Here is a 25,034-nt window from a genome sequence, read left to right on the forward strand (position 1 = left end):
CTATGCTCGGTAGTTATCCTATATAATAAAAGGGTAATATGCAAATTGACCGAATGGCAGAATGACTGGTCGCTATGATGCACACTGACCACCAGGGGGCAGATGCTCAATGCAGGAGCTGCCCCCTGGTGGTCAGTGCCCTTCCACAGGAGGAGCACCACTCAGCCAGAAGAAGCCTTGAGCCGAGCTCAGGGCTGGCGAGGGCAGCTCAGGGCTAGCAAGTGCAGCGCGGTGGCAGGAGCCTCTTCCCACCTCCGCCACAGCACTAAGGATGTCTGACTGACGGCCGTCAGTTGGACATCCCTCAAGGGCTCCTGGACTGTTAGAGGGTGCAGGCCAGGCTGACAGACCCACCTAAGTGCACAAATGTGCACTGGGCCTCTAGTTGATGGAATAAATAAATACATAAATATTTCCAAATCGCTTTTTCTGGTTATATTCTCACCAGTGGTATTAGGAGTCCCTGTTCTTCAAATTCCAGGCAAGAAATATCAATCTGCTTACAAGTTTCATAGCCACGTTTTAAGCTGTATCTTAATTGGATATTTCTCCTTTTTCACTCAAAATCATGGGTACTGTTGGTGTGTAACAGAATTAAGATAAATTTGTGAGCTCCTTGAAGTGTGCAGTGCTGTGGGGTGTGAAGGGTCACTCGTGACTTTGCTCTGATGGCATCAGTGGCAGTGTTCTCCTGTGATGGAGACGTGGGGAGTGTGTTCTAGAACCCTTGGAGCTGATCTCTCTGATGTTTTGAATTTCCTTGTAGATACTTGTTTGCCTTGCAACTTAAGAGAGACCTGTTGGAAGAGCGTCTGACCTGCACAGACACCACAGCGGCCCTCCTCACGTCCCATCTTCTGCAGTGTTAGTATCTGCCAGTGTGGCAGATAGCAGGTGTCGTAGGGCTCCTGACTGTGACAAAGAACAGGCCTTTCAGTTTGCACATTTTGTAATAAACTGAAGACTAACTTCTACGAAGTGGAATTTCATAAGGCAAACAGCCCACGGCTAAGAAACAAAGGCTCAAGGCCAAAGTCATCCCACACACATTCTTTCAGATTGTCCCTCATTTGTGCCTTCATACATTTTACCAAAAACCTCTTCAGTCTAAAAGCCAGACAGTAACCCTGACATGGCACCCCCAGAAACAGATCTCCTTGAGGTGAATGTCACAGCTCCCCTGGTGATGGGTTAGGCATTAAACCCTGAAGAAAAGAAAATATTTCCTCAGTATCTCGCACAAGAGAAGGTTCATCAGTCTGTGAAGAACTGTAGCTACTTCAAAAACAAACTAGGAGAAATGTAAGAAGAGGTTCTGGCAAGCAGGTGTGGTCTTTGCCAGAGCTTTTCCAAGCCCCCAGCTGGTGGGACAGAAGGAAGGAAACACCCACGTTGCTTCTGGACTAGAGGTGGAGGCACATCTTCATGGTGTAAACTAGTGCTTCTGAAAAGCTGGAAAGCAAGAAGCATGCTGTAGAAAGTTTCAGAAATTTTACTAATACGTATGTGGGTTAGTTTATCATTTACTTTATCATTTACTGGCACACCTTCAAATAGCATTTTTTCTTAATCCTCGCCTGAGGATATGTTTTTATTGATTTTTAGAGTGAGAAGAAGGGAGAGAGAAAGAAACATCGTTGTGAGAGAGAAACATCGGTTGCCTCCTGTATGCATCCGGACCGGGGGTTGTGCCCTTACCGGGAATTGAACCCTTTCTGTGTATGGGACGACACTCCAACCAACTGAGCCACCCAGCCAGGGCCAAATAGCAAGTTTTATCTATGGTTTTTCTCCTGCGGGATAGTACTTGTTGATTCTCATTAACATACGTTTTCAAAGTGACTTAGTTGTTTTTTATTTGACCTGAAGTCTTCTCAGGCAGACAGATGGCTTTTCACTATAAACTCATTTAGCCACTTGCTGGAGGGCTCTGTGTACAGCTTAGAGATGTCATAATAACTTGTCCAACTGTAATTTTCACCTTAGAAGTGTGCTGCTGAGATTGAAGGCCACTAAAGCGATTTGACAGCCACATTCAGTGCATGGTTCCGAACTGGGCTTTTAGCTGTAAAAGACACAGTTGGGTAGCTGGTAAAATATGAATAGGGGCTGAGGCTCAGTGTCACAGCAGGTCCTGGTCCCATCCTGCTGTGGGTGCAGTGCTGTAGTTGTGAGCAAGAATGCCTGGTTTATAGAAAATCCATTCTAAAGTGTGATTCTATGCATGAAACTTTACTGTGGATTTGAAATGGTCTCAAGACAAAACAAGAAGTATGTTGCTTAAAATTATTGGGCTTTACTATTTTTAAAACATTTGTGTCGCCTGGAAATACATGAAATTAGAAACATTGTTCCTAAAGAATTTGAGAGGCCCTGAAGGAAAAAAATGATTTAAAATACATTATCTTACCCTGGCCAGTTTGGTTCAGTGGATAGAGCGTCGGCTTGCGGACTGAAAGGTGCATGCCCAGGTTCGATTCCGGTCAAGGGCATGTACCTTGGTTGCGGGCACATCCCCAGTGGGAGGTGTGCAGGAGGCAGCTGATCGATGTTTCTCTCTCATCGATGTTTCTCTCTATCCCTCTCCCTTCTTCTCTGTAAAAAAGCAATAAAATATATTTTTAAAAATAAAATAAAATACATTATCTTGAAACAAGTAAAACACCTTATCCTGGTCACCGTAGTCTTGAAACAACTTTGGGATAAAGTATGGTGTAAAACTTAACAAACACATCAAGCTTGCAAGCCCAGCATTTGCCTCCCTGGAGTCACCTGTGTCTTAGTTCTTCAAAACACAGAAGAAATTCTCTTCACCTGTTTTTATATTTGCCTTCATAGCATAAAATATTTGGAATACAAATACAAACTCTTGTTTATATTACTCTTTTTTTAAATTTATCTTTACTGTTGAAAGTATTACAGATAATCCCTTTATTCTCCATTTATCCCCTCCAGCCTGCCCCTGCTCCCCCCATACTACATATTTAGGATAATTTTTTCTACTTTTAGTATGGGCCGGAGAAGGCATTGTACACCCAAATGCATAAACTAAAAGTAGAAAAAAATTATCCTAAGTCTGTAGTAAAATAATACGAGTTTATATTTTTCTCCTCTTTTAATGTTTTTTATTTATTTCAGACAGGAAGGGAGAGGAAGAGAGAAATAGAAACATGAATGATGAGAGAGAATCATCAATCAGCTGCCACACATGCCCCCTACTGGGGCTCAAACCCACAATCCAGGCATAAGCCCTGACCTGGAATCAAACCAGGACCTTCTGGTTCATGGGTCAACGCTCAACCTCTGAGCCACACTGGCTGGGCAAGTTTTTATTTTTCTTTATTTAAAAATTAAAATTACTGACTAATATTATCTCATCTCAGCGGAAATAGGAGATTATGATGAAACCCTGGATCGCGAGCACCTCAAAATCAACAAGTACCTGCCCCATCAGGAGTGTTGTCTAGAGAAGATACTAGAATTCCATCGGAAGCACACGTAAGTCAGTGAGAATCAGCCTCTGGACTGCTGTCACTACAGTCGGTCATGGCTAGTGCATCAGGAAGCCTGCATTAAGGCTTGGACTAAAGCCACAGCTGACCACGGCTCTCTGGGGACACAGCCTACTGCTTTAGAAAAGGCTGGAAGAGACATCACGGCCAGGGAGGAGTGAGGACAGGAGCCCTGGGTGGCCGGCGTGGGCTTTCTTATCCATTTCAGGTAGAGACGGCCCTGCAGTGAGCTCGGCCCAGTGCTGAGGTGCTGGGTTCTCCACACTGGCCCCTGGCAAGTTTTCTGGACTATAGTGAAGGATGCCTGGAGGGAACATACTGGAGCAGTAGGAACTGAAGAGCGATGTGGGATGAGCAGGAGAAGGCAGAGCCAGGGCAGTCACTGTGGGTGAGGTGAAGATGACCGTGACACAAAGCCTCCTGTGCTGATTTGTTTTACTCTGCTAACCTGATCACTTCTGTGAGGTGCTAGGCTCTCTTAGAACCTGGTTGTTTTTAGTGCTGTGATCCTGCTGTCTTTTATCACAGGGGCCAGACGCCAGCCGAGTCAGATTTCCAGGTGCTCGAGGTCGCCCGGAAGTTGGAAATGTATGGCATCAGGTTTCACAAGGCTTCCGACAGGGAGGGAGCCAAGATTAACCTGGCTGTGTCCCACATGGGCGTCCTCGTGTTCCAGGTAGGGGGTGGGAACTTCTCGATGTGATGGGGAGGAGGGTTTGCATACATTAGTAAATCTTTGCTCCGATGAATAAGGTCTTGGACTTGGAGGAGAGCTTTGCATGTCATCTGATCTGGCCTCTCACCCAGTAGAGAAATTGTCATCTAGTCTTTGTCCTCACTGTCACAGAGCCCATTGCCCCTCAGGGCATCCAATCACGTTCCCGCTATTCCTTCTAATATTGAAGGAAAGTTCGCCCCTTAGAACCTTGTACTGAGACTCTGGCCCTTCCCTGGAGCAGTCTCCATGGCTCCATTCGGTCCTCCAGGTGTGGGTCTCTGAGTAGATGCAGTCATCATTTAGATTAATGAGGTAGAACACACTAGAAAATACCAGAAGGTGCCACATGGAGTAACAGTAGGGCCTTATGGCATTTTTTTATCATTTGTGTTTGGATAGTTACATAAGTGACTACTGAGTTTTATTTGTATTAAGTATATGTGCCCTAGGGTCTGTGGTGTCATGGGTTTGACAACTGTATATGCAGGCCTTCGAGTGTTGGAAACTGTGGGTGGGTTCCCCAATCCTGCCCACCATCGGCTCTGAACCCCTATCAGGAGCTCTTGTCACTGGGCCTTACACAGCTGTGCACCTCTGGTTGAGTACAGTGACTCCAAGGGCACATGGTGGAACCTGACTGACAGCTCTTTCCTCTGTAGGCCTTTTAGCCTGCGATCACCTGCAGTGGCTGGTTTGTTCAGGCTCCCTGCTCAGGCTTGCTTTCTTTTTCTTTACCTAGCCATCAAATTTCAGTGTTTTGTCAGAAGAAAAAAAAAGTAATTTTGAATTTAGAATGTTAATTGTGTTATATCACGCACTAGATGTGACAGGAACAATAAAATTCGAGGTAGAGACTTTAGCTGCCACGCCCCTTGGACTGGGCCGTTCCAGGCCCCAAACCTGCTCACTCTGGTCGTCCCTACACCACACACATTCTAATCGCATGTCCATCCAAATCCAGCTGTTGTCACTTTTCACCATTTATAACCAGAGGAAGTTGGAAAAGCAGAAAGTAGAGACTTCTAGATTGAATTTACTTCTGTTCCCGCAAACCCCACAGAATGAGAGTGAAGGAATTTTTTTTTCTTTTTAAGTTTAAATCATTGAGAACAAGGGAACCCAGAAGATGAGGTGTATCAGAAAAATTTTGGAAGTTGAGAAATGATCAGATGGGTGGAAAAGACTGGAATCCAATGGCCTGCAGGGGGAAAACTGTGAGCAGACCACTGTGTCCAGGAGTGGACAAGGGCACCCCTTGACAGCCAGGGGGAGCCTGGGGCTGGAAACGGAAACTTGGTTTCATCCGTTCATCTACTGCGAGGAGACTTGCAGCCTCAGGTCCGAGCCAGAGCAGCCTGTTCCTCTCCAGGTGCAGCTCAGAGGTAGAGATACCGAGTGGCATAAGGTGGGGGAGCCTGTGCTCTAAGTGCATCGGGCTGCAGGCCTCCCATCTCAGCCCCTCTGCAGTGTGGCCGGGCTGCTGTCTTGGAGGAAGGACACTCTGCTCTCCAGAAAGTCCAACCAGCCTTGCAGGAGCCCCACAGGTGTTGACCCTGGGATACTCCACAAATATGGCCTGCGCCCACATTTTAGAGCCTCCTCTTGTAAAGACTTTTATTTGGTAACACTTTCAAACCGGCAGAAAAGCTGTAAGAATTAGAATAGCTCAGATCCCATGTACCCTTTACCCATATCCAGCCATTACAGGCATGTTCCTCCCGCCTTACACACAAACGTGCATACACTCCCATGCACACCTGCACACAGACAATTATTTCTGAAGCATTTGATACTTATCATGGATCTTTACCCCTAAGAACTGTAGTGTGTATTTCCTAATAGAATTTTCCCTTACATAATCACAATGCAGTTACCATGGAAGCCTCAAACACATCTTAATACACCATTTATTTCCCAGGCTCATCAACTGGCTAGGAGTGTGCTCAGAGCTTCATTTCCTCCGGACAGGATCTAGCCTAAGACCAGACAGAGCATGTAGTTGCCAGGCTTGTAGTCCCCCTTAATTTTTATTTATTTTATATAGGAAAAATGTATATTTATATCCCTAACTGGCAATACAGAATTTATAGCAAAACCATGTGTGGAAATACTATAAATTATATTCCAGACACAATCAGTGGAACAACAGTATCACATAAACATGCGGTATTGCCTGGCCAGCATGGCTCAGTGGTTGAATGTCAACCTATGAACCAGGAGGTCACTGTTCGATTCCTGATCAGGGCACATGCCTGGGTTGTGGGCTCGATCCCCAGTGTGGGGCATACAGGAGGCAGCGAATCAAGTATTCACTGTCATCATTGCTGTGTCTATGTCTCTCTCCCTCTCCCTTCCTCTTGGAAATAAATAAAAATATATTTTTTAAAAATTTTTATGTATACACACAAACATGCGGTATTTCCCAGCCAGTGTGGCTCAGTGGATTGATCATCAACCCATGCACCAAGAGGTCACCAGTTGATTCCAGTCAGGGTACATGCCCGAGTTGCGGACTCCATTCCTAGTAGGGGCTGTGCAGGAGGCAACCAATCGATGTTCCTCTCACATCATTTCTGCCTCTCTCTCCCTCTCCTTTTCCCTCTCTCTAAAAATCAATAAAAACATATTTTTAAAAAAACATGTGGTATGTCAAAAAATAAACGTTCCATATTAAAAGTGACTGCCAAATTATTAAAATATAAATGAAACAGTAAAATGCACATATGTAACTATCATGTTAAGATGTAAATTGCTTAAATCACTGCTTTTTAAGTCTAGTCATTAAACTACTGCTAAACCTTGTATCTGAAGCAGGAGTGGGATGCAGGCACAGGGAGGACAGGTGGCATGCAGATTTCCACATGTGAGAGCACAAGTGAGAGCAGAAGTTGTATACTGTTACGCAACCTCTATATTGACATGCCACATGTTTTTGTGTGTGTGTGTGTGTTTTTAAGAATATGTTTCTATTGATTTTTAGAGAGAGGGAGAAAGAGAGGTAGAAATGATGCGAGAGAAACATGGATCAGCTGCCTCCTGCAAGCCCCCTACCGGGGATTGAGCCTGCAATCTAGGCATGTGCCCTGACAGGAAGCAAACCACCACCTTTCAGTGTATAGGATGATGCCCAATCAATTGAGCCACACCGACCAGGACAGTCCCATTTTACTTTTAAAAGACTGTTCCTCATATTTGGTTTGTTAGCTGTTTTTCTGTGATCAAATTCAGGTGACGTTCCCAGCTCGACCAGTATTCATGTTTTATCTTTCTCAGGGCCACACCTGAGACACCGTCTACCCTTGCTGATGTGTGAACCCTGCTCCCAGTGCATTCTGGTTTTTCCTTTGTGTAGTTACTAGTTTTTCTCTAATAAGCAATCCACCATGAGACGTTTGGAACCATCGGGGTGTTCTGTCCCTTGTCCATTTCCCCAGCATACAGGGTGATGCCAAACTTATATTCTCCACACACTCACAACTCCAGCCCTCCTCAGTCTCCCTTCCAAACATAGATGGATAACCCACGTGGCCTCTCTCTTGAAGAACTGGAACCAAATTGTTGGGACAAAGAAACTCAGGAAAAACAGAAGCAGTGCCAGTGATGGAAGAAAGAAAAAAAAACCTGCACCGTCCTCATAGGACATGATTGCATATCACCTATCAGATCAGCAAAACACAAGGCTCCACATTGTGTCACCTCGTGAGGACCCGGATCACTCCTTCATCACACGTGTAAAACTCCCATCTTGTAATATTTTGTTCTGGCCTTGTTTGCATTAGTGAAGTATTGGAATGTGGGCAGCTGTACAAGGATGTGGAAGCTCTCTGTCCTGACACAGGAGACAGACTTCGAGATGGATCGTTACATGGAGAAAAGACTCAAAACTACAGGTTGCTTGTGGGGGAAAAGGAAATTATCCACACACTATTTATTCCACACAGAATAAGCAGGTGGCACTGGTCGCCTCTAGCGAGGTGTGGCAGGTGGCAGGCTTTGGAAAGGGATGAGAGGCAGACTTCATGATGGACTCACTTTCAGTGCCTTTGGGATTTGAACCTTGTTAATGTACTTACTGTATTACATTTTCCAGAAAGCCTCACAGAAGTCAGAGAAACCTTGTATCGGAAACAGGAGTGGGATGCAGGCACAGGGAGGACAGGTGGCCTGCAGATTTCCACATGTGAGAGCAGAAGTGACAGCATTAGCAGAGCCAGACAGTTGGAAAAACAAAGTTGAGGGAATCTCCACACAGCAGAATAAAAGCTAAAGGATGACAGATGGGAGAGGTGAAGGAGATTCCAGCAGGAACCCAGGTCCAGCACCCAGGAATCCTAGAAGCAGAGGAAGTCGTGGCTTACCAGAGAAAACATGCAGAACCTTTGGCAGGAACTTCCAGACGGAAAGTGCTTTTGCAGCTTTTTAATTTCAGCAGGAGGGAACTGGGAAGGCAAGCAAGCAGCTGGAACAGCTCTCTGCTGCTGCTGCTTTCTTTGTGTTTGGGCTGTTTTGTTGGCTGTGATGGCTTTTTTTTTTTTCTTTTTTTTAGAACATCTTCGAAAATCCTCCAACATTTTACCTGGAGTAGAAATTAGGGTAATTTAGTGTTTGGGTCATAGTTGGGGGGCTAGGAAGCTTCCTGTCTCATTTGGACCCAGACATGTATGTCTTGGCTTTGAGAACATCTCATAAATCAGGCATCTTTTTCATTGTGATATAATTCACATGCCATAAAATTCACCACTTTAAAGTGTACATTCAGTTCTTTTAGTGTAAACAGTTGCACATCATTGTGCAACCATCCCCACTACCTAATTCCAGAGCATTTATCACCCCACACAAGTCATTGGCAGCAGCTCCTGACCACCTTCCTTTTATGGCGGAGATTTTTTTTAGTCTCTCTAGAGGGAAAACATTCTTTATCTTGCTGTCCCCCATCTCAAGTTTGCAATAAAGAGTAAATGGTCATGATGATCAAGAGTAGAAAATGCCAAAAAAAAGTATTAATACATTTAGATTTTTTATTTTGAAACAATTTCAAGCTTACAGAAAAATTACAAACGCAATACAAGACCTCCTTCATCTGACCCGACCCTCACCCATCCAGATTTCAACAATTGCTCCAATCTTGTTTGTTGCAAAAGATCCCATCTAAGATCCAACATTTTTCAGTCATTATGTCTCTCTAGTCTCTTCAGTGACCAACTTCCTTCCTCTTGACCTTGAGGTTTTGGAAGATTATAGGCTGTAGAATAACCATAATATGAGCTCATCCAGTACTTGCTAGTGATTAGCTCAAGGCTCATCTTCTTGGGCAGGAAATCACAGACATGAGGATATACCTGGTACAGTCTGTGATATAGTCCACCTCTCCCATTGCTGGTGGTATCAACATTGATCGCTTGGTCAGATGGTGTCCCCAGGCTTCTCTACTGAAAGTTACTATTCATCCTTTGTAATTAGTATTTTGTGGAGAGATACTTTGAGACCTCATCCCACTACCTCCTAGTTGGATTACTATGATGATTGCTGAATGACAACTCTGGAAATTCCCTTTTTTGTGCTCCTAGAAGGGTTTTCTCCACATTTGTTTAGTTTCTTTATGTTACTGTGGATTTAATGGATTTGTATTATAATTGCATTAAGTTCAAATTGTAACGACCTGGGTTATAATCTGATATCTTACTATGTTTTTATCATTATTGTGATTTTTAAAATGTCCCACATTTGGCCCTTTGAGCTGGTTCCTGTGTCCTTGTGACATGTCCCCATCATTTTTTTTTAAATATATTTTTATTGATTTTTTACAGAGAGGAAGAGAGAGGGATAGAGAGTTAGAAACATCGATGATAGAGAAACATCGATCAGCTGCCTCTTGCACAACCCCTACTGGGGATGTGCCCGCAACCAAGGTACATGCCCTTGACCGGAATCGAACCTGGGACCCTTCAGTCCGCAGGCCGATGCTCTATCCACTGAGCCAAACTGGTTTCGGCTCCCCATCATTTTTTGAGCACTTGTTCACTTTCTTACACAACAAACTATTCTAGGTTCGTTTTCTATTTTGCCTGCTTCACCCTGGAAGACCGTAGAACCCTGCTCTTCTTAGTAGAAAGTAGCTAGAAACCCAGGTCCATGCAGTAGGTGAGCTGAGTGTCAAGAGCTCATGTCATTAGTTTCAGTTCAGCACCCAGGACCCACTCTGATCTCCCTTTCCTTCTGAAAAACGTGGCTCTGAAAAAGCAGCCCTGCCCGACCTCCACTGTTACCCCTTCCCCTTTCCTGACCGTCAAGCCTTCTTGCAGGAATGAGCTTTGAAAATGCTTAATATTGCCCAGCCAGTGTGGCTCAGTGGTTGAGCATTGACTTATGAACCAGGAGGTCACGGTTCAATTCCCAGTCAGGGCACATGCCCAGGTTTCGGGCTCGATCCCTAATAGGGGGTGTGCAGGAGGCAGCCAATCAATGACTGTCATCATTCAGGTTTCTATCGCTCTCCTTCTCCCTTCCTCTCTGAAATCAATAAAAATATATTTTTAAAATGCTTAATATTAACAGTAATAAAAAAAGAACTTGTTATGATAAAGATTCATCCAAGAAATCAAGTTATTTTTCTAAAACAGATAAATTAGTAGGTAGTATTGATATTTTAATTTAGAGTCATTCCCAATGTGATTGTTAAAGACCATGTGCGTTGCTGTGCTGTCTGGCAAGGATGTCATTTACACATCCTCTAGTTCCTGAGTCTGTGTCCATATTGCTAAGTGTCCACTCTTGGGTTTCAGTGCACCACCAAAATCAACACCTTCAACTGGTCCCGGGTCCGGAAACTCAGCTTCAAGAGGAAAAGGTTCCTTATCAAACTCCACCCAGAGGTCCATGTAAGGATTATATTTTGAGCAGTTGTTAAATTGTCAGAGAATGTATTCTGCTAGAATAGCGAGTTATTAGTTGCTCCATAAATCATTTCAGCATAATGCACACTGGAATTTAAGGACAGCGTCCGGGTTGGGGTCTGGCGGGGCTCCCCTTGGTCTGCCCAGCAGTTCTCTGGTGAAAGTGCGACATAGGGTGGGAGAGGGAGGAGCAGGTTCTGCAGGGCTGGGTGACCCTGAGAATGTGCCTGTCTGACTAGCCCTGGGGCTGCTGAGACTACTGGATGTTACAGCCTTTTGTGCTCAAAGTAATGGAGTTGAGATACAAAGTGTGAGCTATGATCGGAGCCCTATAGCAAAACCGAGTAATGTTCAGAGTTAATTGAGGGGCGTTCCCCACTTTCTCAAGTATCTGTGGCTCAGAAATTGACCCTTTTAATAGCTCTAAATGAAGGAGCTTGGTTTTTCAGAAAATAAATATTCCTTTCTATTGAGATTATTAATCAGTAAAGTAGTAATTGCCTATGGATTTACAGAAAGTAAAGTAATTGCCTATGGATTTACAGTAAAAATGGAAAAAGTGTATATACAATCTGATAGTTGGCAAAAATCCAGTACTTCAAACTATTCAAATATGTTCAAATTGTTACATTTACAATGTACAAAGGAAGTTAGAGGATGAAAGATTAGCTGAGCCACCTGCTGGGTGGAAGCTTAAGAGGCCGGGAGGGTTTACACAGCTTTGGTGGTGGGGATTCAGAGCCTGGGCTGGTCCAGAGGAGGGGCTGCCCTGAGAATTCACAGGCACTTCATTATCAAGGGCTTTTGTCAAGGTCAAGCCACAGGCTATCTGTGAGAGGGTGCCTAATTGTTTATTATTCAGATCTCTCTTCCTTGGTTGAAAGGAAATACAAGGAATGCCAAAAACAGACAAAACGCAAGCAAAAGACTGCTTGTTTTCTCTGTAGGTTAAAAAAGTGTTTCCAGCAGTTAACTCTGAAAAGACAGGGAAAGAAGAGAATTATGGCTCAAGATAGCACAGCAACTATTAATTAGAATAGCATAATATTAAAAGTTCAGAACCGTGTCTGTTGCTGCACTTGGTAAAGTTGCCTTTTTCATCCCTAAGCACTTAGATTCCTAAGAGCAAGCATGTCGAACTCAAAGGCTAACACAGGCCAAATAAACAAGGTTTAAGTTTATGTGAGCCGCAAAAAACCAAAAGCTTCAATTTTCATAGAAACATAGGTTTATTTCGATAGAGACATGCTGAATACAAAGGGCTGAAATAAGTGAGTAATCGTTAACATAAAATAATAGAACATTTTAATAAAAATTAATATTTTTTCTTGAACATTAATTTACCAGGTACTGAATAACTGTACAAATTAATAAGCGTAATGTAAATAAATCTATTTTTCTTGTTCTCCGAAAGTGAAATATTTCCTGTTGCACACACCAAACAAGTTAGTACAAGACTAATGACGTGGCAATTGGCTGCTAAAATATTCACTGCTAGTATTAGTAGAAATGGTGCACCTGCACATAAGGGAAATGAATGCAACACAATTATAGTAGTCATTAGTGAACGTAGTTTGTTATTAATAATTATGTATAACAGGATATTGTAAAAATAAAGTTATGAAATTTTTACTAAAACGTTTCTTACATACTGTTATATTGGCTGGGCTTCAAAAATATTCGTTGTGGGCTGCACGTGGCCCTCGAGTTTGACATGCTTGCCTAAGAGTTACTTTAGGAATCAAAGTATTAGAGTCTTTCTGGAATGTAGTTTAATAATACATATCAGAAGGTTAAAACTGCATTCTCTGTGAGCTCAGTATAACATTTCCAGGAATAACCCTGAGAGGTAATGCAGTAGTTTCTTCATGGTGATGTTTGTGAGCCTGGACATCATCCCCCAGGGCCCACTGAAAATGGTTCAGTAATAACAGACAAGCATGTCTAACGTCACAGGAGGTGCCCTCACCCCTCTGGGAAATCTGACAAGGACACACTCCAGGATGTTCACAGTGGGGTGATTATGGGTGGCTACATGTTCTAATAGTTAAACAGTGAATATGAGTGTGTGTGTGTGTGTGTGTGTGTTGTGTTTTCCTTCCCTTAAATGTAAAGGGAACCAGAAATCTTGATGTACAATTTTCAGAAAAACATTTTCCTAATTTTTAACTTAGAAATAGCCTGTTATCTGAACTGCTCCCTGGTTGAATTAGTTACTTGAACCTTTGTATTTGTTTTTAGGGACCTTACCAGGACACACTGGAGTTCTTGTTGGGTAGCAGAAATGAATGTAAGAACTTCTGGAAGATCTGTGTGGAGTATCACACCTTCTTTAGACTTTTTGATCAACCGAAGCCAAAGGCTAAGGCCGTCCTCTTCAGCAGGGGCTCCTCCTTCAGATACAGGTGGGGGCAGCACATGGCCAGGCGGGACTGGGCTGCTTTGTAGAGCTGAGAACAGAAATATCCCTAGTTCAGGAAAATGTCGTAAGACGTTTCAGAGAATTACATACAGAAGGCAGCTACTGTCACACTGGAGAAAGCATCCTCCTATATAATAAAAGGCTAATATGCAAATCGACCAAATGGCAGAACAACCAGTCACTATGACGTGCACTGACCACCAGGGGGCAGATACTCAATGCAGACTCGCTTCTCCTTAGCACTGCCTCTGGGCTCACAGCTGGAGAGCGGAGAGCGCAGCAGCGGTGGCAGGAGCCTCTCTCACCTCCGCTGCAGGTGGACATCCCCCGAGGTCCCAGACTGTAAGAGGGCGCAGGCCAGGGACTACGCGTCCCCCTCCCCCCCCCCCCCCCGCCCCGCCCCAGTGTATGACTGTCATGCACCGGGCCTCTAATATCAAATAAGATAGTGGAAAAAGTAGATGTAATAAAAACTTTGTTTAGAAAATTGGTGATGCTTATTACACAGCACAACTTTAAAATGTGTATATAGATTTATGAGGAAGGATGGGCAAGTCTTGCCTTTGTGAAAAATTAATGCTGAAAATTACCATTGATTCTTTTCCTTAATGTCTGAACCTTTGTTCACAGTGGAAGAACTCAGAAACAACTAGTAGATTATGTCAAAGACGGTGTGATGACGAGAACTTCATATGAAAGGTAAGCTCTGTGGTCTTGAGGATGTAAAGTGTATGCTTTTAAAATTAATATTTTAAGTATTTTAACCTTTATTTGAATAAAAGTCATTTCAGATACGTAAACATGTATTTTGAAACTTGAGTTGTTTATTTGTAATATCTATATACAGTTATTGTATACAGATACAGATATTACTTTTAGTTTCTAGTCTGCATAGCTTAGCTTACACATGTTTTTACATAATATAATAAACTTTGAATCTGAACATTCACCTTGTTCCTTCAGTGTGGGAGGACAGTTTTGCCTCTCCGAGACATCTATTTTTTATTTCCTGTTCTTGTTTTCTGTTCTCCTGCCCATTTCCAGTTAGATGCCTTTTGGCATATAATCAGAGTCTTAGCCACATTTCTGTGTGAGCTCTTCCTTGTGGGCAAAGCACGGTCAAACAGGAATCCAGAGGGCGGCTCACAGCTTGTTTTCTGTTTGCAGAAGACACAGCAGGACACGGATGTCGGGCCGTGCTCTGACTACAGAATTGCCAAAGCAGGTGAGTCCTGGTTAAAATGGACACCATGTCAATTCCCTGCACTCTTGGGAAATAATCTGGCAATGTTTTAACAAGAGTCTTAAAACTAGTTGTATCGTTTACACAGCAATTCCAGTCCTGGGACTCTGTCTGCAGAAAGGAGTCCTAAGTGAAGAGAAGGCTTCATTCGTGGAGACAGGTGTCACAGTGTTACTTGTGTCCCTTTGATGCACTACTCAGGAGCCATTAAAAGTCTTGTTCTAGAAGAATAGTGTGACCAGGGACACATTCAAAACATGTCACTAAATAAAACTAGCAGATCACAAAGAAGCCCATGTCACATGACCCTCATTTGATTAAAAAAGACAATTAGACGCATGGAGACAAAAGGCTGGGGAGCAAACCTCACCATGTCATCTGTGTGTCATCTCCAAGTGATAGGATTCCGAGGCCAATTTTTTCAGTTCTCTCAGTCTTTATTTTCGGGGATGGGAGTTTTCTGTGTTGTGAACATTTACTTCCGTAGAGGAAAAAATGGGAGGATAAAGGGTTGTACACACATGATCCTGGTCCTTTTGGACACCTGTCTGCATGACAAGTCTTTGGTAAAAAGGAAAGTCTGACCCACTGCCCTTCTTTGTTGAAGTTGTGGTAGAAATGTGTGGACTTAACTAATTTGGGCCCAGTTTGTTTTGCAACTTTCTAATGGTGATTTATAAAATTATGTTCCTATTTTTCTTTTCTTAATTTTGATCCCCAGAGCATCTCCTTCACTGAGGGCATGAGGACTTCTGCATCCCCATCAACACATGCCTCCTTCTATTCAGTCCCTACCTCCCCAGTTGCCCTTCCTGGCCGGCCCAGTATCAAGGACAGCATCATCTCCCTGACGGAGCCCCAGGCTCCCCACACCAAGAGGCCGGCTGCAGAGAGGGGCTGCGAAGCCATGGAAGGACCCGACATGAGACAGGCCCAGCCCCCAGGGCCCCCTGCGCTCCAGCCTTGTCAAGGTGTTGGGGTTTGTCGTGTTGTGAGGAGTTGCAGCCCCAGCAGTCCTGGGGGGCAGAGTCACAGTGCCTTAGCCCTGGGTGCAGGGGGGGGCAGCAGGGAGTGCAGAGCTGCTGGTAAAAATGACCACAGCAAGGGAGACTTGACCATGGGTTCATTCCCCTCCTTGGGGGAGCACCCATGTGGTCGGCAGGGCATTGGGGGGAGCCCTGTTTTCACATTGACAAACACCCAGCTCCAGGTGTCTGAGGAGTTCATAGATGATGACCCAGCAGACATCTCTTTCTTTGCTGGAGGCTCTGAGGCATTTTCTTGCCCATATGGCAGTGTGGCCCTGCAGACCCCTTTGTGTGGTCACCCAGGCTCTTCCCAGTTCAGCCCAGACAGGTACTCCACTGAGGCAGCGCCCATGAGCGTAGAGCATGGCTTTGAGTTTGGGGGGGAGAGTGGTTTTGGCAGCGTGCACCCCTCAGACACGTCGGAGCTGTTGGAGGTGAAGGCCCAGGCCAGCCTGATGCAGAGCCTGCTGAGCCCCTCCCAGAGCAGCTCCCTCAGCCACCTCCCGCTGCTCGGCCTGTCCGTGCACACACCCAGCTCCACCAACCAGTCCGAGGCCAGCTCTATGGCCAACTTCCCCGCCTGCTCTGTGCGCTCTGAGGCCAGCTCGGCCTTTCAGTTCTCCGACATCCTCGACCAGTTAGAGCAGCTCAGTTACCCGCCCACAACGGCTGAGGACTCTAGCAGCACAGACACAGACTCCTGGGGCTCCGAGGCCGAGTCCCCCCTGGACGTGAGCCTATTTTTTGGCAACTCTTTTGCACAGACGAGTGGAGAGAGAGTCATTTTCGATTTGCAGAATAATTTAAAGAATGTGAGTCCAGGAGAGCAGGTAAATCAAAGCCCATGTTGACCACTCCAGCCTTCACAGGCTGCCCTGCATCTGCTCGTGCAGTGAGCTCAGACTGTTGGCTTGTCTCCATGGCTAGGGGTTCTTTCTTCTTCCAATTCTCTGGTCCAGTATTCTGTTTTGAATGTCACAGAATTAAAACTTTCACTTGGAGTGATGTTTAAAACTATGCATCAAGTTTAAAATAGATAAGTGTTTGCAGCTAGTCCCCCTGGGAGCTGGTGAATTAGTCTTGCAGCTGTATTTTTCTGGCTGTTTTTTGATTCAGCTGAAAGCTGATGCTGTCCACTTTCAATGTCACACAGTCTGACTCATGTTGATCTTTAATAGAATGTGTGTAGTCTGCCTTTTGAGGCTGCTTTGTAAGATGGGTCATTGGGATGGAGGTTTTACCTGGTTTGTCCAGCCACTGCACGAAGTCCTGAGTGAGCCAAATCCTGGTGTCTCAGTGCCAAAGGCATTGTCCCATTAATGACTTGAGACCCAGAAAGAGTGCTATGTTTAGATAGTTGGCTTGGAGAGGCATTGGTTTAAAATGCAATTGAACTCTTTCTTTCTGTTTAGCTTAATTGGGAGTATAACAGGTATTTGGTTGCAGAAAAACAGAACCAGACACACCGGTCGGCTTGAGAGTTGTAGTGTAAGCTCGCATCCAAGAACTGTTTCCTTTGGACTAATAGAGTGGGTTATTCGCTAAAACAAATAAACATCCCAGGACCCCCTGAACATCGAGGGGCTCCCGCTTTCCTTAGGAGTGTTGTTTCTTGTTGGCCAGGGCTGTATAATACAGTCACTAGCCGTCTCTCATAGCTCCCATCGTGGAAATGGGCTTGTCCCCAGGCAGTGGGAAAGGCAGGTTGAGGTGGCCGTACAGGCCCCTAGAGTGCCCATCTACACCACTGTGGAAGGTGGGCAGATGCTCACGGCCCGCACTGTACGCATCCTCTGTGGATGTCAGGAGGAAACCCTTGCAATGCAGCCAGGACCTCAGGTGACTGCACTCCAGCCCTGGGCACATACTGTTCAATCTGTCAAGTCCACGAATTAGGCTTTGGTTTTTGTTGTTTATCCTTCCTACTCTTACCTAGGAGAGCAATACCATGTTTAAAGGTTTATTTGCTTCCAAGTCCTGTGGTGACATTAAGCCTATGGCCTCTACTCCTGTGTGAGACTGTAACTCTGTGCCTGGGTGGGTTTGCTGTGTGACAGCACGTGCTCTCAGGGACTCAGAGCTGCCCTGGGCCTCTTGAGAGGCTCACTCTTTCTCTTCTTATCAGTGCTGGTCCAATATTGGTGGGATTTTAGCTCAATATATTGAGAAATCTCCTGGTTTTTGTAGCTGCCTTAAAGCTACACCGCAATCTAACTCTCGTCCAGGTCTCTGGACTAGTGTCTCGGGTGTGCGGCTTCTGCCCATTCCCTTCAGCTCCAGACCCACCTCAGGGCACAGGGTCGATTCCGAGGGGGCTGGCTGACCTCCGAGAAGAGATTGTGGGACTGATGAGAAAGGCGATGTCAGAATTGCTTATTAGAGTAGCCTATTCAGGACATTTTTCCTCTTTGTGTCACTCAGAAAGCAAAGCTTGGACTTGTGTGGTGAAGACAATGAGCATATACATCTAGAATGCTTTTCCTGGGTCTCAGTCCTATGAGGGCTGCCCAATCCTCCACCTGCTATTGCCCAATGATGCTTTCAACTAGCAAGTTGCCCTATTTTTCTTTTTTTTAATGGAGTTAAACTATTTATACAAGAAGTGGTTATACAAGGACTGAAAAGGGTGGGGAAAATGCCAAGGGGAAAGAAGAGCTGGCAGTCAGGCGGGGCCAGCGAGACCCAAATATTCACCTTCAGAAAAGATTCCAGCTGTTTGCCTGACGTGACCTTCACACATTCCAAGTCCTCCATCTGGCTGAAGGGGCCATGGAGCTCCCTCCAGACCACGATGAGCTGGGCCTTCTTTTGGCCAATGCATTGCAGGCAGTGCACATCCCAGGCTGGCCATCATTCAGCATATCCAGTATTTTTTGGTACTCATGGGCTAGTAGTTCCAGGCTGATCTGTAGCTCCCAGGGTCCTCAGCCTTTTCTTTCTGGCATCCAGCACTACAACTTTCTCTTGTGGCTTTTCTTCTTCAGGATATGGACGTTGGCATTTGGGGATGCTGCCTGCTCCTGAATCTGTTGTAGGGGAATCACCACAGCCTTTGAGGGGCTTAGCCATTGTGACTGTGCAGCGGGCCAAGGGGTCAGAGCATTGTGGGAGAGCGATTCTCTTTCTCTTTTGGGTCCACAGTTTTCTGGGCCCGCACCTTGGCTTCCAGTTTTTTTGTTTTGTTTTGTTTTCATCTTTTTGTTTTGTTTTGTTTTGTTTTGTTTTGTTTTCATCTTAATTAAGCCTTTCAATTGCCAAATCCTTCTCTCTTTTTTTTTTTTAATTAATGTATTTTTATTGATTTCAGAGAGGAAGGGAGAGGGAGAGAGAGAAACATCAATGATGAGAGAGAATCATTGATCGGCTGCTTCTTGCATGCCCCTTACTGAGGATTGAGCCCACAACCCAGGCATGTGCCCTTGACTGTAATCAAACCTGGGATCCTTCAGTCTACAGGCCGACACTCTATCCACTGAACCAAACCGGCTAGGGCTGCCAAATCCTTCTCCACTGTCTCCATGATCACCATTCGCTCTCGCTTTGGGGTGCTCAGCAGCAGGGTCCCCTGGGTCCCCTGGCAGCCCAGCAGACGGCCCAAGCTCAGGAGGCGCTACAGCATGGCCAGTCCATGCTACTTAGCTTCTGTAGGCGCTGAATTTCTGGGGAACAGATATACCAGGGGCTCAGGATTCCCAATCTCTTCTTCCTCAGGGCCTTGGGTCTTTCCTCTGAAGGGCCTACCAGTTCTTTCTGAAACAGTTTAACAGGTGCCAAGACAGGAATCTGTAGGCTCTCATTGGTAAAAGGTCGGTTGATCACCTCCTTGGACCTGGCAGCAGAGTTGAGTGCAGAGGCTATATCTAGGTAGAAGCACCTCTCGGGGGCAGTGTTGGCAATGAGGATGCCATAAGAGAGCGAGCTTGCTGTCCTGGGAGGAGGGAGGCCCTGGTTCAGCATATCCACTATCTTGCCCACTACAAAGAGGGAGGAGTTGATGGTTCTGCTCTCCTTCAACCTCAGGCCCTTGTTGCCTCTGCACTGGTTGTCCTCTGAGCCAGCCAATTCAATCAGGTAGTTTCCCCTCCCACTGGGGAAATGGGGCCAAGCATTCTCGCTGATCCACCTTAACCAGGAACACAACATGACTATGGGAGGAGCGCTGGCAGGAAGTGCTGCTCAAAATCAGCAAAACTAGTGATGAGCTTCAGTATGAGGCCCGAAATAAGTATGTTTCCTCAACAGTCTTCTCGGATCACCAGGTCTCCAGAGACAGGGTTCAAGAGATCTAACACCTTTTCCTGGTAGGTCTCTAAGTGGCCGGCACCCTCCTCCTGTGTGAGCTGTAGGAATTCCATGAGAGCAGAGGAATCATCCAGGTTGTTCTGGGCTGCACAGGGTTGTGTGTGCCTTCCTTACCACTGTGGCCCATAGGCCAGCACACAGGCACTCTGCCCTTCCAGCACGTGCCTTAGATGGGCTGTACCGGTCCAGCATAGGTGTCCTGCTGAGAATGCCTCTCTGTAGAAGGCATCAGACTGGTATTTGAGTCTCCTGGTGGTTCCTCCAGTTGGCAGTCTCTAGAGAATAGCAGGCCCTGTACACAATGGGTATCATTTGCTCCAAATGTTCCATCTGCAAATGGCGTCAGTCACACAGCCTTATCCGAGCTGGAAGCGGGTGCCCGATAGCTCCCACCTTGCTTAGCTGATAGCCACCAGCTCCTCTTGCTAAGCCTAAAGTCACTAAGTAAGGTGCAGAGGCCAGATGTGCCCCCTTATGTCACCTATCTGAGCCAAGGAGATCAGCTCAGATGTTCCCTTCTTTGTAACTCAGCATTCAACATGTTGGAGTAAGCAGTAAAGGCATGGTTGGTCTATTTCTTAGTCAACTTCACCCAAGGTCCCATATCCTGTAGGTTCAACCGTTTGTTAAGTAGTTCCCTATCCTTTCTAGAAGCTTAACCAGTGAAGATCATCGCATCTTTGAGCTCCTGGTAGAGCCCTTGTTTAGACATGTCAACCTGGGTTATAGGTTCTATCACTGGCCGGTGTGCATGCGGGAGGCAGCTGATCGATGTTTCTCTCCTTTTTTTTTTTTTAGGGCACCCACCCTAGTGCCTGAGTAGCAGGTCAGACATGGGTTTGAGCCAGCCCTACAGCAGGCCTGGTGGCCACTCCTGAGTGCAGCCAGGCTGCAGGTGGTGGGTCATGCTCTTGAGATTCTGAAGACACGTTGTGTAGAACTCTGCCCAGGCCTTCCCATAAAAGGATTTGGTTTGGTTTCTTCAATGAAACTTTATTTTCTAGAGATTATTTTTTAGCTCTTTGTTTATGAAGTTTTCAAAATTTACAGAAACAAGAACGGTAGTATAAGGAACGAATGAACCCGTCCCCCACCACTCAATGTTCCTAAAGCTTGACCACACACCCCTTTTCTCCTTTTTCGAGGCTGCAGTACTTGAAGTGGGTCCCTTGCATGCTGGCAACTTCCCTCTGAATTTCTGCACATGTCTGAGACATAAGGATGCCGTCTTACGTACCCCACACAAACAGTCACACAGACCAGAGAGCCCTCGGCATCATCTAAACTGCGCACAGGCTTGGTTTGCCCACTGGTCTAAAGCACTTGTTGCTATTTGATTTGTTCGAGTGCTTGCCACATGTGGCTGGTAGCTCTTAGCTCCCCTGTCAGTAGAAGACCCCTCTTTTGTGCCAGTGGCTTGTGGAAGAAGTGGTCCTTCCTCATGCCCACAGCTGGCCCGCCCCTCGGGCCGCTCACCTTGGGCTGGATCTGGAGCTCATCGACCATTACCCTCCCTCCCACCGGCCTGGGGGGCCCACAGCACAGGAAAGATGCTCTGTGGACATTGCTGGTGAAGGCGTCATTTTCAGGTCCAAGTTTAGATTTTTGGCAGAAATTATTAAATTTTACTTTCCAGCGTGTTCATAATATTTTTGAGTTTACAGCTTTTCCTTTATAATGAAATAATTTACTTTAAAATCACTTGTGGCTTTCTTTGGTTACTGCTCATAGCTCCTCCTTTCATTTTTGAGGGTTTGTAAACATCCCTCCCCTGCCCCGCCCGACCCAGAGGAACTTCTTTAGAAAGGACCACATTTCCTGCTCACATTGTAGTTTTCCACTCATGGCAGGTCGTGTAATCAGTGACCTTGTTGTATTTGACCTTAGTGAGAGGTGATTTTAGCAAATACTCAAGACATCCAGAACAGCCCAGAGTGAGGGCCACGAGGCCAAGCCTGCTGATGGCTACTGATCATGAGAAGCCCTTATGTTATGCAGTGACACCACCTGGGGAGGGTGGACCCATTTACCTGGATGACAGGATAATTGTTCAGTTTTCCCTTTTCATCTGTTGATATCCTTTACTCGACCCAGGGCCTTATACCTGACAGGAGGGCCATGTGTGCTGGTCTGGCCAGCTGACCGCAGGCCTGTGCTGTCCCCACGCTGCCAGGCCCCCAGCAGACTGTGCCTGTTGTCCCTACGGAGTCCACCTCTAATACACCCTGCTTTAGGTAGAATATTTATTTTTATTAGTTACCAAATCTATTTTTGTATTCAAGCTTCCAAATCCAGGTATTCTACCAATCTGTGAATGTTAAAGTCTACAGCAGCATAGCTCCGTGTTGGGAAGAGTGATGCATGGACAGTATGACGTGCAGTGGGAGCAGCTCTTTTTCCTCTCTCAGTACAGAATCAGCTTAGGGTCCCCTTTTCCACTGAACACACATTGAAAAAATAGTAATGACAGAGAGATGGGCAGTAAAAAGAGCACACCAAAGAAGTTTAATATGAAAGACTTTTAAGCCTGTTGGTTATGTCACACCCGTCATTGTCATCTTGCAAAGGCCTTTTGAATGGCTTTGGTGGGCAGGAACGTTCTGCTCCCAGTGCAGGCTCGCGGCTCCTGCTGCCCAGCGGGTGACGGAAAATGTCCCGTGCCACAGTGACAACTTTGCACTGTACACAAACAGCACGTGAACCATTCCCCTATGTGTTATGTGTAGGTGACATGTGATGCCAAGTCCTATGTCTTCACGGTACGGTTATTCCCTCCTCGTTCATGGAACTTAAATTGCTACTAGAACAATTACTTCATAGATGAAATGTTAGTGTTTTCTCAGGCACTTAAAATTGAGGACTTTAGTATCTGTTCCCAAAGCCATGGAGGCTTACTGGTCGGGGTTTTGTTTGGCCCTTGTCCGGAAGGTACAAAGCTTGTCAGCTTGCTGTAGTGGCCACTGTTGGCCCCTCTCGTCACACAGTAGCTGTGCCTTAAGTGTTCCCAGGTGCTGTTTTTTTGCATGAAAGCATCTACATTCCTCTGGAAAATGGGGAGAGAAGGAACTGGCGTTTCATTATGCATTTGAACTTGTTCATTCTTTAAAGAAACATTATGTTGCCTGGTTTGTGGTACTTGTAAAGCTTGTTTTCCATTGGAATTGCCATTTATAAATGTGCAGATATGTACTAATTCAGAATTTTTTAATTGTTTATTCAATAAAATAAGGACATATTTACTATGAATTTTTAAATGGGCTTTTTAGCTTTCTTTCCCTCTACTTGGTTATAGTTTTTATTTACATAATTAAAGATTATTTCTTATGTTAAATGAATCCCTGAAATGGCTCTTCACTTTATAGGCTTCTGAGCAGCAAACAGGCATTGTCTGTTTCAGATGTGGACACCATCCCCTGAAGGCCAGTGGGGGCAAGGAGAGGGCTTGCTTTTCTCAGCCTTAGCCAACCTTCAGTGCTTTCTGTCGGCCAGCCCAGCTGCGTGGTCGGGTGCACAGGTGGATGGCAGTCGCCTGCGCTAAGCTTGAGGCTCTGGCTGAGGGCAGCACTGTTTGCAGCCTTGGGTTGAACCATGTGGTCCCTGGGCTGGTCCTGTGCACAGAACACGTGCTGTTGGCTTCTTAATTCTGAAAAAGAGAACATTATTGCCTTTCCCACCCAGTTGGCTAGAACCCACCCTATAAAATCCCTGGCCCATGGTGTAGCCTCAGCTCAGATTCTGGACAGTCTTTACTCCAGCTCTGAACTTGTTTCCCATTTGGCTAAATGCTTTCTGCTGCCTCCCCAGAGCCGTCCCTGCGCTCCGGCCACACCTGGGTCATGGGATTGGTGATACCCTACCCCCCGCCTCCTGGGCAGCAGCATTTGCTCCCTCTGGGCTGTTCTGTGCTGCACGGGAGTTGGGGGTGGTCTCCTCCCTGGCTTTTAAGGTGCCTGGCACATGCCAGTGGCCTTCTAGAAAAGACCCTGTCTGCACAAACTCCCCGAGACCCTGAGGGGGCAGTCACTCCCCACTGAGAGAAGAGGGTGATGGGTCACCAAGCGAGCGTCAGTTCCCTCCAACGTCAGGCCGGCCCTGCTCCCTGACCGAGGCCACCACTGCCCAGTGCCCCAGTTTGGGAATGAAGTGGTGATGGAAGCGAGTGGATCCTCAGAGAGACACCTCTGTGACAAATCCAAATTTTAAGAAACTGCTCAAAAGCATTTCTCTATTGGCTCTGTAGGTTGCCTGTTAGGAGAGTACCACTGTATGGCCTTTATATTTGAAGTATGTTATTTCAGATTACATTTCTTTTCTAATGAAAGTCACCGACAGACATTTTCATTTATTGAATAGTTTGCTTTGGGGACCTTGCTGTCATTGATCCAATAGTTTAGAGAATCTGTAGTCACAGCTTCTCAAAGTTTGAGACAAAAGGTGTCGTTTACTAGAACAAAGACAGAGCTCCCTGGGACACTCACGTGTGTGCACGCACAGTGGAGACCCCACGCCCAGCAGGCACCAAGCCGGACAAATGACCCACAGTGTCACTATGTTATCGGTTAATGCGCCTGTTTTTCTCAACAAGGAAAGAGTCTTGATTATTTAGAACAAACAAAAGAAAAAAAAACTAAAAAATGCTTCTTGGGAACACTGCACGTGTTGATGTCACCCTCTGAACTTCAGGTCACCACGTGTGTCGTGGGCCAGGCACCCACTCCAACCTTCCTCGTGTAGGCTTCTCGGCCCCATGGAGAGGACAGACCATGTGTCAGGTTCTCACCTGCTGTTTTGTAGATGAAGAAGAAGAGCAGGGAGGTGACCTTTGCGGGAACACAGCATAAGATGAACTGATAATTGGGCCATTTTTCTACTGCCCACTTACTTTTTTTAAGCCAAATTTTGTGTAAAGTGACTCA

At 45.7% G+C, this 25,034-nt stretch overlaps 1 protein-coding gene and 1 pseudogene across 9 annotated transcripts in view; one reads left to right on the top strand and one right to left on the bottom strand.

Annotated features, from left to right (window-relative positions):
- The window catches only part of FARP2 (FERM, ARH/RhoGEF and pleckstrin domain protein 2), a 100,322-nt gene that overhangs the window by 52,070 nt on the left and 23,218 nt on the right, over positions 1–25,034 (top strand). For all 8 annotated transcript variants that reach the window (XM_079782273.1, XM_079782274.1, XM_079782270.1 and 5 more), the window contains exons 6-13: positions 767–864; positions 3,384–3,498; positions 4,041–4,188; positions 11,013–11,108; positions 13,365–13,528; positions 14,176–14,244; positions 14,713–14,770; positions 15,510–15,759. In XM_079782273.1, coding sequence (XP_079638399.1) covers positions 767–864; positions 3,384–3,498; positions 4,041–4,188; positions 11,013–11,108; positions 13,365–13,528; positions 14,176–14,244; positions 14,713–14,770; positions 15,510–15,759 — 998 coding nt within the window. The remainder of the gene's footprint in view (positions 1–766; positions 865–3,383; positions 3,499–4,040; positions 4,189–11,012; positions 11,109–13,364; positions 13,529–14,175; positions 14,245–14,712; positions 14,771–15,509; positions 15,760–25,034) is intronic.
- LOC307106500 (kinesin-like protein KIF22) lies at positions 16,672–20,455 on the bottom strand (annotated as a pseudogene). Its single transcript has 2 exons — positions 19,290–20,455; positions 16,672–18,998 (listed from the first exon to the last, which is right to left on the bottom strand). The product of its transcript is annotated as a kinesin-like protein KIF22 (transcript).

Source organism: Cnephaeus nilssonii (genome assembly GCF_951640355.1).
Source record: "Cnephaeus nilssonii genome assembly, chromosome: 10".
Classification (NCBI taxonomy): domain Eukaryota; kingdom Metazoa; phylum Chordata; class Mammalia; order Chiroptera; family Vespertilionidae; genus Cnephaeus; species Cnephaeus nilssonii.